Genomic DNA, 16,204 nt, shown 5'->3' on the forward strand with positions numbered 1-16,204 from the left:
GTCTGAACCATCCAGGAGATGTTCTTTTTGTGAAGAACTCAAGATTTGGCGACTTCACAGTGTCCCTCTGTATTTCATTCCTTCACAGTGTCCCTCTGTATTTCAGCTTTATCACTCAGCAGCCAAGAAAATATTAATGCTACCCAATCTGCTAACCGCCTGACTTTGAATTGGGTCAAGTATTTGGTCATTTCAGAAACTGATTTTTCATAAAGAGGATGTATTATGGGAGGACTGTCCTACATTCGTTCTTAAAAATAATTGAGCATTTGTTTTTAGGTCTGGAGCACAAGTACCTGTGAGTTTGTTCGTACTCTGAATGGGCACAAGCGAGGCATTGCCTGTCTCCAGTACAGGGATCGGCTGGTTGTTAGCGGATCATCAGACAATACCATCAGGTAGGTAGAAACTGGCGTGCTGACAGGGCAGGCTGGTTTTTGCTCATTTCCCAGCCCTAATACTTCAAAGACTGAGAGTCTTATGGGATACTTCAGATAAGAAAACTCTAGGTAATTTTTATTTATCTGTTTGGCTCTGAATACTAGAGTGGGTAAACTGTGCACACCCTGGTGTTCTTCCAAGATTCCACCAGTACGTAAGGTTTTTAAACTTGACTCCACCCAAGATCATTTAATACCAAGAGCCCCTTAGAAATGAGAACACTCATACAGGGCTCTACATTCTCTTACCTATAAGTTCTGCCTCCCTCCTGGATGTAAGGGCATGTGCCTTATTTATCTCTCCCAAAACTGTGTTACAAAATTATCTACTCCTCTTCTTTTCTTCCCAGCACTCAGTGTCCTTGCTTTCTAATAAATATGACTATCCTTAAATACTTTGTGTCTTATTAAGAACTTCTCTTAAATATCAAAGTCATTTTCCACTGTCCCAACATATGTTACTAACTTTACATAAACGAATATAACTGGCATTTATAACTAAATTGCCAATGTTTGAGCAAAATAAAGATTTGGGTTCAAGATGATTTAAAAAGAAAGAAGAAGGAGAATGAAAGCAAGCAGTAGTAAAGTTTTATTTCTTTATCATCTTAATTTTAAGGTGTTATAAAAATCAGTTTAGAACTTGAATCTTGGCTCTATTATGTTCTTCATGCTTTGAGATACTTTATAATACTTAATAGTTCAGAAATTCTTCACTCCCTCATTGGACTCTCTTAAGGTTCTATAAAGTAATGATATGCGTTGCTCTACAGTTTATGGATTTGTAGTGGCAGTGTTGAGTTGCTTATCCACAGTGGATCACTGGCACTGCTAAGATTTGCTGAGGGCAGCCAGGTGAAATGTTCCTTGGGTATATGACAGGAGCTACTGCTAGAGAGGCTAAGAAAAGGCCATTATAGAATGAGTTTGCTAACTTTATTTTGTACAGGTTAGTTTGCTGCAATTTCTTTTTGCCAATCATGTAGAAAAATCAGTGATAGTTTTTAAAAATAAAGAAAAAAATCTCTAATTCCAGAATTGTTATATACATCATATGCCAAGAAAAAAGCTGCACATAACATACAGTGGATTTATATTTCCAAGACAATGCATATACCCTACTGAGAATCTCCCACTTTGACCTTGATTATACTTGATGCCCTTAGTAGACGTATAAACCTATAAAGGGCTACTCCTAAGCCTCATCAGAAGGGGAACTGCCATGCTGGTCTATCAGGTCTAACCTTGACGGACTCGGGGACTGCAGCCTAGAAGTAGCTGGGTATGGAAGCCTAACTCTATCTGTATGTATGTCCCCACCCCTCCTCTCCACTCTCCAAGTGTATGTGCACACATGAACACACATACACACACACACACCTTTTCTCCTAGACCATTTGACTACAAGATTTCATCAATTTAGACATCAAGAGAATGCCTGAATACATTTGAGGTTTCTTGTTTGTTGACCTTATTTAAATAATAATACATAATTTTAAAGGTTTCAAACTGTATAAAAGGAAATAAAACGAGAAGTAAGTCTTCCTTCCAAATGATGTCAAATAGCTTTGTGTGGATAGTGTGGGCTGGGAGTGTGATTACCAGGCCAGTGGTAATCATATACAGGACAGCTATAAAAAACTTGGAGACAGCATGGCTCATGTGTGTGCAGTTGTTTCACAGAGATCTGTTTTTCTTTCAAGGCTATGGGATATTGAATGTGGCGCCTGCTTAAGAGTCCTGGAGGGACACGAAGAATTGGTCCGATGTATCCGGTTTGATAACAAGAGGATTGTCAGTGGGGCCTATGATGGGTATGTTTCAAATTTTCAAATGCACTGCTACAGGTATATCTAAAGGAGGGGAAAGAGCTGCCTATTAAGCAGCTATGTATGTGCCAGGGCCTGTGCCAGTTGCTTTCTTTGTGATAGTGGATGGCAGGTATTATTACACCACTCGATCAAGGGATCCACTCAGGCTCAAGAGGATGAACTGTCTTGCCCCAAATCTCACAGTAGCAGAATAGAATCCCTGTGGCTCAGTAGGTTCCCCTTTTAACTGTCATTATAAATCCAGGGAATAGCTTAGGAATTTAGTTCTTTGCCTCTGTCCTAAATTCAACCAGACTTTTTTTTTTTTGGTAAGTGTTGATAAATTTCTGCTTAGGGTGAATTGAATAAATCCTCTTTAAAAAGTCTCATGACTTTTTAAATGAGCAAATGACAGCTGTAAACCTTTCAAGATAACCTTGTATATACTTCACAGTCAGGTTAGTTGGTGTGTCTGTTCTTCTATTAATAACTTTCAGCATTTACTCAGTTTGGAGAAAGGTATCCTTGGAATTTCACAGAGAGCCCTAGCTTCTGTCAGCAGCACCTACTCAGCCCTAGAGAGCTCCCTGATTAATGACTTTGGTGACATAGATTATCAAGTCAGGAATTGAATTTAGATAACCTGAAGTTGTTTTCTTGTCTCCCTTAAATATTTCTACAAAATTTCAGAAATTCTGAGAATGTGAAGGGTCCTTATTTCTTCCAAGATCAAGTGTAATTGGTTTAAATAACTTGTAGGAAATGCCTAACAATATATAAAATGTTACTTAACTTTTCCACTAATTGCAATCTCATTTTCCTTTCTAGGAAAATTAAAGTCTGGGACTTGCAAGCCGCTCTGGACCCGCGAGCTCCAGCAAGCACGTTGTGTTTGCGCACCTTGGTGGTATGTGGCGTGTCGGATGGGAAGGTGGTTCCTGTGCTGGCGGGTGGGTGGCCGCCTGCAGATAGACCTGCCTAATGAACCAACAGCATGCTTGTATCTCCCAGCATGCCTTCAGAAAATGCTCTGTTTTGTTAATACTGTTTGGCCAAAGTCAGAGAATATTTGACTGTGAACTTACACCTAAGAAAGAGAATTAATGCAGGGCCTCCCCAGTGGCGCAGCGGTTGAGCACTGGGTTGCGAAGCTGCCCGCGGCCTCTGCGGCGCCGGTTCGATCCCCGGCTGCTCCCCGGCCACCAGAGGAGGGTCCCACATGGCGCGCAGACCTCTCCTGCCGCCCGCTGCTCCCCTCAGCAGTGTACTTCGGTCCTTCTGCCTGCTCTGCTCCCCGCTCTGGCTCTGGTGAATTCTCTCACCCTCCCGCGCTTCTGACTGTACCCGGTGCTTGTATAAATAAATAAATAAATAAATAAATAAATAAATCTTTAAAAAAAAAAAAAAAAGAAAGAAAGAAAGAGAATTAATGCAGCTTAAAATGTGAAAGCAGGTTTCCTTGTTTGTAGGTGGACTGAATTCCTGCTGGGGCACAAGTATTTCCTTCCTACAGCTTTGGGAATTTCTTAATATTGGTTTGTGTGATTATGGTCTATTTTAATAACACAGCATGCTGTGTTACACTGTTACAATGGAATTACTCCCTAATCTATATTCTATGGATTATTGCTTGGCATATAGGAATACTTTATATGTTAATCTCAATTTACCAACTTTACTCATTATTTATATAATAGTCTACTTGCTTGTATTTTTGAAGAAACAGTCATTTGAAAATATTGATAGGTTTTTCTTTCAGTAGCTTTACCTTATTTCTTTTTCTTCACTTCAGACATTAGTGTCATTCCTACTTTTTCTTGATTTTGGTAGGAATGCTAGTATCTCACACTAACTTTGATGTTGACTGATTGTGGAAGAGCAGGTAATTTTCCTCTTTTGACACATTAATGGACCAGAATCTAGGTTACAAAGTTTAGTTAAAGAGGAGGCCTGAAAGGGAAAGTAGAGTGTATGCTCCTGAAGGTGGAAGGACAGAGCTCACTTAGCTCTAGAATTTGTTTATTAGGAAGCATTTTTAACCTTTGCCAAGTCAATAGACAGATAAGAGGGATTGTAAAAGTCTCATTTTATTCATCAAGCTGTTTTATTTCACAGGAACATTCTGGACGTGTGTTTCGGCTACAGTTTGATGAATTTCAAATCATCAGCAGCTCCCATGATGACACTATTTTGATTTGGGATTTCTTAAATGTGCCTCCCAGTGCCCAGAATGAGACCCGTTCTCCCTCCAGAACATACACTTACATCTCCAGATAACAGTCTGCACTTTACCCGTTTCAGGTGAGTACTTCCCCTACTTTCAATTTTGCTGATTGAAATTATATTCTCCGTGGGTGGATATTGTTATTTGGGTCTCTTGGTGCTAGGAACCATAGTGGATAATCTTCATAAATGCATCAACTTTGCAGAGGTCTAGTAGAACTAGAACTAGGGTTAGATCTTTATGGTTACATCAAAAGGTCTGGAATCCTACATATTGTGCGTTTTCATATTGACAGACAGCATGGTTCCTGTTTTCATTTATGTATTTTTTGAAGCATTTTTAAAATTTATTTTTGTGTAGAAGAATGGGGTACAGGCCAGAGGTGTGGGGGTGGTGAGAGGATTCACCAGAGTGGAGAGCAGAACAGGCAGATCTACTGAAATACAGTGCTAAGGGAGCAGCAGGTGAAACAGGAGAGGTTTGTTGCTCCATGTGGGTTAGCTCCCTGGTTGGGGATCGAACTCAGGCCATCGCAGTGGGCCTTTGTGGTGGTAGCACTGAAACTTAACCCCTAGGCCATCAGGGAGGCATGGTTCCTATTTTTAAAAACTGTTTTAGGGCCTCCCCGGTGTTGCAGCGGGTTGAGCACAGCACTGTGAAGCTGTCCATAGCCTCTGCAGTGCAGCTTCGAGTCCCAGACAGGCAGGGAGATACCCACATGGCACGGCAGACCTCTCCTGTCTTGCCCACTGCTACCCTCAGCAGTGTACTTCAGTCAGTCTGCCTGTTCTGCTCCCCACTCTGTCTCTGGTGAATTCTCTCACCCTCCCGCGCCTCTGGCCTGTTCCCCAGTTCTTGTATAAATAAATAATAAATCTTTAAAAAAAAAAAACAAAACTATTTTAGTTAATGATTTCCCAGGTCTCAACAATTTCAACACCAGTTAAAGATATTCAAATTGTTTTTCTCTTTCCTCCTTTTCAGTTCTATCTTTAAAAAAAGAAAAACCATCACCCAAACACTCAAAATTCTCCCTTCCTGCCTTCAGAGATTACCCATTAACCCCATTCCTAGAAGAGGAATCAAAGAGGGTGTTTATTGAGAGAGCCCCTAAAATCCATCCTTCATCCATCAGACACATCAGACACTTCCAGGTACCCTGGAAGTGAAGTCCTTTGTCTGGTTACTGAAAACTTAGAGCCACTGTAACATTGATGATGGCCATTTGGTAATTGAGGGTGTCTGGCCTGGAGGATACAAAGTCTTAACTTGGCTGTGTCCTGGGTGCTGGTGGCCCTGGTCATCTGGAGCAGTGTTCCTAACTCAGAATTTTGCAAGAAGACTAGTGTATTTTTTGCACATCACATTTTGTAGATTGAGAAAACATGTTTGTGCCTATCTGAACTATGTATATATGCATGTAAAGACTACGTGATTCATAAAAATTCATATTTATTTAAAAACATTCCTTATTTCTTAGTGGCTTTATTTTCCCCTGTTGGTTGAATATTAAAAATGTAAAGAAATTCTGTGTGCAAAATTGCGAAATTTTTTTTTTTTGTGATGAGAAATGGAGAACCCCTGTTACTATCTTTTCAGACGTTCCTATTCAAGATTCTAATACCCTATTGAATAGATTTCCAGGCAGTTTGTCTTACCCATGGGTTTAACCAGTAGCCAAATTAGACCCAGTAGCCAAATTAGCCTGATTTTTTTTTACCCTTTGTGCAGCAAGCTAAGAATCTTTTTTTATATTTTTCAATACTTGGATAAAAATTAAAAGAATTATACTTCATGACACTTATAAATTCTTTGTAAATTCAGATTCCATTGCCCATGTATAAAAGTTGTATTGAAACACAGCCAAACTCATTAGCTTATGTATATTATCGGTGGCTGTCTTCATGCTTCAGTGGCAGAGTTGAGTAGTTGGGACAGGGACCATATGGCCCAAAACATCCAAAATATTTATTATATGGCCCTTTAAGAAAAGATCTGCTGACCTCTGGTCTTGCCCCTGTTCCATCTATTAGTGATACACCAAGGGTCTGCATCAGGGATGGCAAATACTTTTTCTTTTTGCCAATTTGGTTTAATCAGTAATGATCGCTGGAGTGCTGCCTTTAGAAGGATTCTGGGGCCCTTTTTGGGCCCCAAGGACTAAGTGCCATGGGGATTGGTCATGTCTGCCTGGGTGTGGAAGGTGAGCCCTGTCATGACCTGTAAGCTACAAATGCAGTTGCTGTTTCTGGTTTTAAGTGTGTTTATATTGCATCTTGTGATTGTAACCAGCTCTTGTGCTTGCCCTCTGGACAGATTCTTCATAAATCAGTTGAAAAAGTCACATGGCAGAATTTTTACATTAATTAAATGGAGTCTTAAAATAGACATTGTAGGGAATTAAAGAGGAGGAAGGCAAGAATCTCTTGAATGATTGCTCCTTCCCCCCTCCACATCCCTTCCCAAAAATCCTAAGCAAAATACAGGGAAGGAAGAATAGAGGCAAATGAAAGCACCCTCCATCCTGCTTCCAACTGGGGTCATCTTAGCTCTGCCTCTGCCATCCTCTGCTTCACTGGCTCCCTCAGGTCTTCTGATTAATTCTTAACCACCTAGATGAGCTGACAAGAGTGTCACCATCTTGCCATTATCTTCTTCTAGAAATCCATGCCCTAACCAGACTGAATTCTGTTTCATTTCGCTAATCACACTTTAGTCTGCAGACCCTACCACTTCTCCTCTGCTTTTATTATTACTGCTTTGAAGATCCCCCTCAAAACTCCCTGCCCCTTAATGTTATTTATCTTAACTTATTGTTTAGTTTTGAAGCATGAATTTCATCCCTGTCTCCCTGATGGCCATGGCGTCATTTTATTGTGGAGCCTGTCTCTGCTAGAGTGCCCAGGGGATTATGAGTGCTCGGTGGTATTTGTTGGGCAAGTGACACCAGGGCCTTCTTAACATTACATATTTGTGCTTTCTTCTAGGCCAAACGAAAATTTGCCAGTGAATGAATGAGTTGTGTGTGTGTGTGTCTGTGTGTATGTTTGTGTATAAGAAACTACTGCATATCCCTGCAGTCCCCTTCAGCAAATATAAAGATAGTAACAGTAAAAAATTAGAATGAGTTGCCTAAACTGTTTTAGTCAGGTACTAGATGTATTCCCAACAAAGACAGTCCCTGAATGTACATGTTTCTTTGCTCTGTCCTTAAATTGTCTTTTTAAATCAATTTTGTTGAGGTATGATTTGTATAAAATAGATGATCCCCATGGTGTTTTGTTAATATACAAATAAATACACCCCTATATCCACAATCAAGATAAGAACATTCCTATCATCCCAGAAGTTCCCTCTTATCTCTTTGTAGTCAGTCCCCCTGTGCACCCCTATGCTCCTATCCTCCAGCCTTGGCCCAGCACTGACCTGCTCTCTGTCAGTGAATTGGTTTACATTTCCTATCACTGCACTGTCTACTGGGGTAGCCACTGGCCACATGTGGCTTCTGAGCTTTTTAAGTGTGACCCATGTGACTTAGGAACTTAAGTTTTAGTTATGTTTTAATTAAATTTAATTGAACTTTTAATTGTATTTCATTAGACTTTGTTTAAACCTCAATTTAAATAGTTGCATATAGCTAGTGACTGCTGTAATTGGGAGCATTTTTAAATTTTACACTTAGGTCTTTGATTGATTGAGAGTTAATTTTTTATGGATGGTGTGAGATAAAAGCATCATTGTTCTTGTTTTTTTATACAGCTCTCTAGTTGGTCCAGCACTATTTGATTGAATTGCTTTAGTATCTTTGTCCAAAAAGTCAATCCACCACCATTTATAGGTCTGTTTCTGGATACTATTCTACTCCATGATCTATGTGGCTCTCTTTTTTGCCAATATTAAACTAAATGATAAATCTTCTGACTTAAAAAAATTGTTTTAACTCTTATAGGTCCTTCGTGAAGATGACTACTACTGGGGTTATAATTAGGACTGCATTGATTTTTTTTTTTTTTTTTTTGGTGGGACCCTTGCCGGTGGCCGGAGATTGAAACTGGCGCTGCAGAGGCTGCGGGCAGCCTCGCAACCCAGCGCTCAACCGCTGCACCACCAGGGGAGGCCCAGGACTGCATAGATTCTTAAGATGATTTGGGGGAGAATGTCCATTTTAACAAATGTTGAGTGTTCTAATCCATAGACACAGGGTGTCTGTCTGTGTGGGTATCCATCCATCCATCCATCCATCCCTCTATCTGTATAATTTAGTGCTTCAGTTTTAAGTGTAGAAGTCTTTCACATCTTTTGAATTTATTCCTCTCTTAACTTTGCCTTTTATAAATTATTAATGATTTTTCAAGTCTTTATAGGCCACGGTAGAGTTGAGTCTAGCCACAGTTTGGTCAAGGAAAGAATCTTTGTCACCTCTGAGAGGGCCTTAGACTAGCCAAGCATGCCCTAGGCAGCCACAGCACCATATGTGCTCCACTTGGGGTAGGTGGGTGCACACCTGGCCCCAAACTCCATTTGTGCATTGCCTGAGCTCCATCCTGCCTCTGCTATCATGTTTCCATAGAGGAGAAACACATAAAATAGGACATGAACAGCCTCACCTGTAGCTGAGCTTATGGAATGGATGAACTTGGTAGTAGGTGTGTCATTGAATAACTGAAGTGGACCTCATTTGTGTTTTTCCTGTGTTTGTATATTACACTCTTTTTAAAGAGGCACATGATAAAATCCAAGACATCCATAGTATGTCCCCTCTCACCCCCCCAATTGGTATATTTAATAGATGAATTATGGAGCACAGTAAACTTTCACAAATTGGACAGCCTTTATATATTACTTGAAATTAGCCTGAAACGAGGTTCCTTTGAGAGATGAAATAATGGTCATCAATGCTGTTTCTCTCATTGGCTATGGTAGAAAGGAAACTGGAGTGTTACTTCTTCCAGACTCTTGCTACCCCCCTTTTGAGAACCTAAGAGAACTATCTTGTTGATCCACTATTGTAAATTAATGGAAAAAAGTTTTATCTGCTTCTTAAGCAGCATTAACGAAGAAACTTCAAATGTATTTGTCTCTTCAAAGTGAATTACAACCTTATGAATGACAACCATGGCAGTCAACTTTATAGATTCTCTTGCTCTTTTCCAAATTCTTTTCATTTATTGTAACTTGAAAACAGTTATTGCCATGTGATGTTGTAAGATCTGTACATAATTGGTCCAGCCACTATGGAAAGCTGTCTGAAGGTTCCTCGGTCTACTAAAAATGGAGCTACCATATGACCCGGCAATTCCACTCCTAGGGATCTACCCAAAGGACACAAAAACATTGATTCAAAAGACCACCCGTACCCCTATGTTTATTGCAGCACTATTTATAATAGGTAAAACCTGGAAACAACCTAAATGCCCAAGAAGAGATGACTGGATCAAGAAGATGTGGCATATATACACAATGGAATATTCAGCAATCAAAAAAGATAAACTCATGCCATTTGCAGCAACATGGATGGAGCTAGAAGGAATTATGCTCAGTGAAACAAGCCAGAAGGAAAAAGAAAAATACCGGATAGTTTCACTTACAGCAGGAATATAGGAGAACCAATAAGACATCAGTGTAAAAAAAACAATACCAGTACAAAACACAACAAAGCAAAAACAGACAATTATAAATCGGAGACATACTGCAGGGGAGGAGGCGGGAGAGGGATCAGAAGGAGGGAGGGAGGACCACAAGGGACTGAGGTGATGGTGCACGGGTGCATTGGTAAAGGAAACTCTATGGGGACTACACCTGAGGGGGTGGGGGAAGCAAATATTATTTAAAAATGAACAGTGATGTAAAAAAAATAATTTAAAAAAAGATCTATTCATAATAAGGAACACTATCCTAATGATAATTTAACCTTGCAGTGGATATTCACCCCTAAAATAGAAGGTAGAGTATTTTGATGTCAGGGAATTTAGCAATAGGCTTATTTGCTGAGGCTTTTTAAAAAATTACTAACTTCTAAGAGATTTGCAGTAGTTCACTTTTATTACAAGACAATGTAAGATCTTTATTTGGAAATTCAAAAAATAGACCGAAAAAAACTAAGCTGTTTCTCACAACTCACCATTGTTAACTCCTTTGTATATGCTTCTTTAGGTGTTTAAAAGTTATGATTGATAACTGTCCATGTTTTCTAAATGTTCCCCCCTCCATTTCTTGTGAAATTGTTGCGTGTCCAGTAATTACTTGTCTAAATTATCAATTGCTAATTACAAAACAATGGTTGTTCAGATATGCCATCTTACGTTTTATGTACACACACAGACACATTTCTTTGTCAGCCTGCTTTTTACATATATGTTTTTTATATATATATTTCTACCTTTTCATTAATGTGAAACACATTGCCATGATCATTGTTTTGGCTTAATCTCTACCCAATTGTTTATGTCGTTGGAAATGTCTATAGTGTTGGGGTTAAAAGATATGCTATTTAAAGACTCTTGATCCAGAGTTACACTCCCCTCCAGAATAGTTGTCAGTTACTCCTTCCAGAAGATCTGAAAGTACCTACTTTTAATCTCTGTGCTAATATTGTTAAAATAATTCCGGTACTCATAAATATCCTTAATGGAAAAGCAATGACAAAAGAAATTAAAGTTTTCTTGAGCTCATTGTGAAGGATTACTAGGATACTTGATCTTTGTGAAAATTGATAACCTTTTAGGAAAATTGCCTTTAAAAAAAAAGCATACACGCTTTACAAAACCTCTTTGGCCATAGAAGTTTCGACCTCAAGGTGACTTTTAGATCTTCTGTGCCAATCAATGGCTTAGTGCAGTATTTAGGAAGGGTTTTGACCGGTTGGTGATTAAATCATTTTAGTGGATTTTGACTTTGTTCTCATGAAATTTAGAATAGAATATGTCAGCCTGCTTTTTACACAGTAATGATAAATACTATTTTATGAATGCTCTACCTAGAGAGTATGTGTGTGTACATATTGATATACATGAATGCATGTAGAGATTGTGATTAAAATGGTTTTCTGACTCAAGGTCATGGTCAAAAAATATGGAACATTCAGTAGTCTTTGCCTTATACTGTTGTCCTTTTATAAATGATTTACTCCAAAAATAAGTAGTTTCTGATTATTTAGAAGGGTTACTTTACTTATTAGCTTTGCATATTTTTGTTTCACAATGATAGATGAGGGCTCTCTGGAGAACATAGAATAGGCCTGTGTAGGCTCTGAGTGTCACAAAAGATTATGGTAAATATGAAATCTAACATTAAACATTGTACTATATGCATGATTTTTACTGGCAGCTCTGAAAGATGATAGGTTATAGACCAGGCACCTCTTTGAATTTCTTCTCTGTCATTCAATGGCTAATGCCCTGAACTATAAACAGCATTTCTGAGCCTTAGTTCTTTTATTTGTGAAGTGAGTATAACAGATTCCACCTCATGTGAAGTTTGCATCAATATCATGCTTGGTATGTAGTACACTCAAAACAACTTGCAGCTTCTATTTTAGTGGCTGGTTACTTGAAAATCAATAATGTATTGCATACACACATGTGCATGTCTCTGGGTATGGATGAGCTGTGCTGTATATATTTGTGTCTAACCAGAATATTATCCAATCTTATTCCCTTTGGATTTTCCCCACCCAGGGTTTCCTAGTCTTGAACTACTGGCTACATGGCTACCAAATGCCTAAGGAAGTTCTTCACAGCTGAGTTATGAAGCTGGAATTGGTTCTAGACGCTGGGTAGATGCAAAGCAGCCTAACTCTTCAAGTACCGACATTTCTCACCTCCGATTCTGGTCTCTACTTTGAGAAGGATACCTTAGCTTCACTGACTTCAAGTAGAACAGAAGCCCATTTTCTCCCCCATCAGTGAAAAAAATCTAATGCTTCAAATGTAAATTGTTCATATAAAAGGAACGTACAGTTTGTTTTACAGAAGTCAATTTACCGTCAAGAGAAGACTTGGCCTCTAATTTATATTGCTTTGCACTTTGGTCTGATATTAAGAAACAGCATTCTTCTTCAGTGAAATTTTGGGTGCCAAACACCTACCCAGAATGTCCGGGGCTTTTCCTTTTCAGAAGTTAGCATTCTCCTTTTGACTGTCCAAGTCATTATGAATTCTGACTTGTATTAGAAACATGTTGGACAATGGGAAAATTTCTCTGGATTGTTTTAGTAATATTTTTTGGATTACACTTCCTTTCTGTACCAATTTCTTTTAATTTAAAGAACTATAAGCCAGGTTATATTATCTCCCAACAGGTAATATAGCTCTTTTCTTTTATGAACTGTTCTCTGTACCCCAACCATCTGATACCTGGTAGAGTAACACCTTTATGTGTGTGCTTGCCTCCTAATTTAAAATACTGTACCCGCATGTGGATGTAATGTACATAACAGTTTAACCTCAAGGTTGCTGGAGTCAGGGCCCCGGGCCTGAGACACTAATACAGAGTGTGTTCATACTTAGCTGTGGGCTGGGCTCGAGAACCTGACCCCAGGGCTGATGTGGATTAACTAGAACCCTTCCTGCAGTATTCATACGGTGTCTTTATTTTGTTGTTGTCATTGTGTGTGTGTGTGTGCGTGTGCGTGTGTAGCGTGTGTGTTTTTAATGGGAATCTTGTTTTAAAATGTAATTTCTAAAGTTTAACACAAAATGTTTTATTTGTTGTGCAGTATATACAATAGAGAGGTACCTTAACATGTTTTTTTGTTTTTTTTGTTTTTTCTCATCAATACTCCTGAGTACTAGTGGTCACTTTCCACAGTATTCATTTGACTTCACTGTCAAAAATCGTTTTTCTGTGTGTAAGTCACCCTGGAAAGGGAAGAACAAGAAGGCCCAGTTGACTGGGTTTCCTGGCTCTAAATTTCATGCATCCTGGCCCGGCTGGGATGTGAACTGGGCCTGGCAGGATGTGGGAGCCTGTATACCAGGTCAGGCAGCTTCAGAGGCCCATCTGGAGTGGAAGGATACTGCTCGTGGTGCAAAGCCTCAAGCTCATGAATCCCATCCCTGTCATCTCTGTCACCTGCTGCTGTGGCCCCAGCAGGTTCTCCAAGCTCCCGAGTGCTGTGCAGCCTGGACGTGTGAATGGCACTCTCACGCTAACCATGCATGGAAAGGACTTTGGCATCCAGTTGGCGCTTCTTTTCCCGTGTTCGATATTAGGTTTTGATTTGCCCCTTGCCATTGTTTCCAAAGATCAAGGAATGTTAGTAACATTTTAAAGGACCAATAAGAATCTCCTGTTCATTAAACCTCTTCCCGTGGAAGCACACTCTACTACTAAAAGGGAAGGTCCCTGGGCTCTGCTTTGTCCTTTGCATTGAGAACGGTGTGGGGATCAATGTGTGTGTATGTGATTTGTTTTATTGGGTTGGCTTTCGCTTCTTAGTTTTTCCTTTTTTAAAAAACACACCCTCCCCTCCCATGTTACTAAATTAATTTCTGTTTTTGAGAAGTTGAATCCAAAAACAAAACCCTCTTTTCATAAGGTAGATATGTATGCTTGACAGTAGTTGTGAAAATGATTTAACTTTGACCACTCTTCATCCTCCAGATTTAATATCAGACTGGTTAGGAGAGCCCAGGGTGGGGGGTGGGGGGTGGGAGGAGGCTTTTCTTTTGACAGAATCGACTTTGTGTTGTTGCTTTTGCATGTTTAACATAGAAATTCTTGTTCCTTGGGAGATCATGGCCTTAGAATATGCACACGACCTTTGAATTGTGCCTACTAAATTATAGCAGGGGACTTCGGCACCCAAGGAATTCTGACTTTCTGGGATTATAGTCGTAATTCCCAGCCATACTCTGGACTTTATTTTGCTAATCATAATTGAGCAAGTGTAAATTACTGCTATATTAATGTTTTAAAGCACTGGGATAGTCTAATTCTAACTTGTAATTAATTATGTTTGCCAATTACCTGTTTGAAATAAATTTGTGTCTGAACAGCTATTGAAACTGTTAAATTGTACAGATATTATTCATGACAGCTTTGTACTGTGGAATGTGCTTAATAAAAAACAAAAGTTTGAACTTTGTCCAATAAATTGCTAAGTAATGTCAGTAAATTAAGTATGAGTATTATGCAGTACACCTAATCTGGCTTCATGCACTTGTTACTTCAGCTACTAATTCAAAGCCAATACTCTTAATAAAGTGTTGCAATACTCTGATGTTCTGTTAAGAAATTTTTCAAAACCAACCAACCACCCTGGTATGTACTATTGGTAGTTCAGCGACATATAATAAGTTTGTAGGTTTAAAAACTCATGTGCATTGTAAAATGAGGTTAAAGGCAAACTGCTTTTGGCCTGTGAGAAAGTGAGATCACGACAGTCCATGCTGTGGGTCTTCTGCTGAAAACTGACTTTGACCTTTTAACCAAGAGCTGGGGACTTGTTCAAAACTCCTCCCCAACAAGTCTGTTTCCACCAGTACTTAATTGCTTCACAAGTTACTGTAAATACAGGAAAATGGTCCCTTCCATGTCCCACATGACTTGTGACTTGGGGTAGATTCTCTGGCTCTTGAAGAAGGGGGTGGAGGGCCTGAAGTGCATTGCCGACCTGCTCGTGGGACAGGAAGTTGATTCTCATGTTTGCAGATTCACACATCGTTGGTTGGACACCAAAGTAGAAGAGTGTCCAAAGCCTTCTGCTCAGAAGCCCTAAGTAATTGCTGAGTTTTCTGAGTAACTGTTTCTTCCTCCCCCCATTAGTCAACTGAATTGGTAATATGGACTTTGTAGGTGAAATTAGAGTATTTCTATACAGTAATTGTCCCCACACATTTTTCTTGGAGAAAAAAAAAAAAACTTTTTAAAATAGGTTATATGCACATGGTTAAGAAAGCCAATTCACAGACCACAGAGTAAAAAGTGATTGTCCCTTTCACCGTTGACCTTTAGCCCCTAATCATTGTTAACCAGTTTTTTGCATTCCTTACAGGTAATCTCTGTGTATAGAAAGGAGTGTTTGTGTACATGTAGTATATAGTTATGACTATGCTGAGCAGTGGGATCTTTGCCCTGATGGGCAGTGAGCAGCCATTGGTGGACATTAAGCTGAGTGTGACCAATAGAAGAGTGGAATTGTAAAGGGCAGGAATGGACATGGTGCAGGTTTTCTGATCCAGCAGACTGGGTAAAGGAGGAGTCAGAGTCCTCAGTGGTTTTTGCAGGTCTTTTATTGGGGTTCACCAGGCATATGGCAGGCAGGGGTGCTGAGGGGCCGGGAGGCTGGCAGGCCTCCCAGCCCCCAGCAAATCCTCACTCTATCTGGGCTCTCTTGCGTTCTCTGCTTCTGCTGCTTCTCGGCTTCTCTTTCGGCTTCTGCTGCTTCTCGGCTGCTTCTGGCATCCCTGTGACGCCGCCCTTAAAAAGCACAGTTTTAGCGCAGGTGTACCCACTTCAGGTGCCCGCCATCAGGCATGCATTCAGGATCACAGGGTTCCCTCATCTATCCTGATGGCAGGAGGGCAGATAAGCCTGATACTTTTTACTTCACCCTACAGGAGTGGAGATTTAGGAGAGAAATAGTGAAGTCTGGAAAAAGGGGGGAGGACATAGAAAGGGGATGAGAGATTTCCGGTGATTCTGAGGGATATTGAGGAGATGGGGAACTATGGGTCTTGGCTGAGGGAGGAGAAGGGGCTGACAATGACCATGTCAAGTAATTCCAC

At 39.9% G+C, this 16,204-nt stretch overlaps 1 protein-coding gene across 6 annotated transcripts in view; it reads left to right on the forward strand.

Moving 5' to 3' along the window:
• The window catches only part of FBXW11 (F-box and WD repeat domain containing 11), a 124,502-nt gene extending 109,730 nt beyond the window's left edge, over positions 1-14,772 (forward strand). For 2 of the 6 annotated variants that reach the window (XM_037500158.2, XM_054691298.1), the window contains 5 exons: positions 280-398; positions 2,144-2,254; positions 3,080-3,158; positions 4,367-4,552; positions 12,152-14,771. In XM_037500158.2, coding sequence (XP_037356055.1) covers positions 280-398; positions 2,144-2,254; positions 3,080-3,158; positions 4,367-4,528 — 471 coding nt within the window. In that variant the 3' untranslated portion in view covers positions 4,529-4,552; positions 12,152-14,771. Of the gene's footprint in view, positions 1-279; positions 399-2,143; positions 2,255-3,079; positions 3,159-4,366; positions 4,553-12,151 lie in introns of all 6 variants that reach the window. The other 4 variants (XM_037500156.2, XM_037500157.2, XM_037500159.2 and 1 more) reach the window with 2 other exon arrangements.
• The last annotated feature ends 1,432 nt before the right edge of the window (positions 14,773-16,204 follow it).

This window comes from Talpa occidentalis, unplaced genomic scaffold (genome assembly GCF_014898055.3).
Source record: "Talpa occidentalis isolate TD23 unplaced genomic scaffold, MPIMG_talOcc4v2.1 talOcc4.9, whole genome shotgun sequence".
Classification (NCBI taxonomy): domain Eukaryota; kingdom Metazoa; phylum Chordata; class Mammalia; order Eulipotyphla; family Talpidae; genus Talpa; species Talpa occidentalis.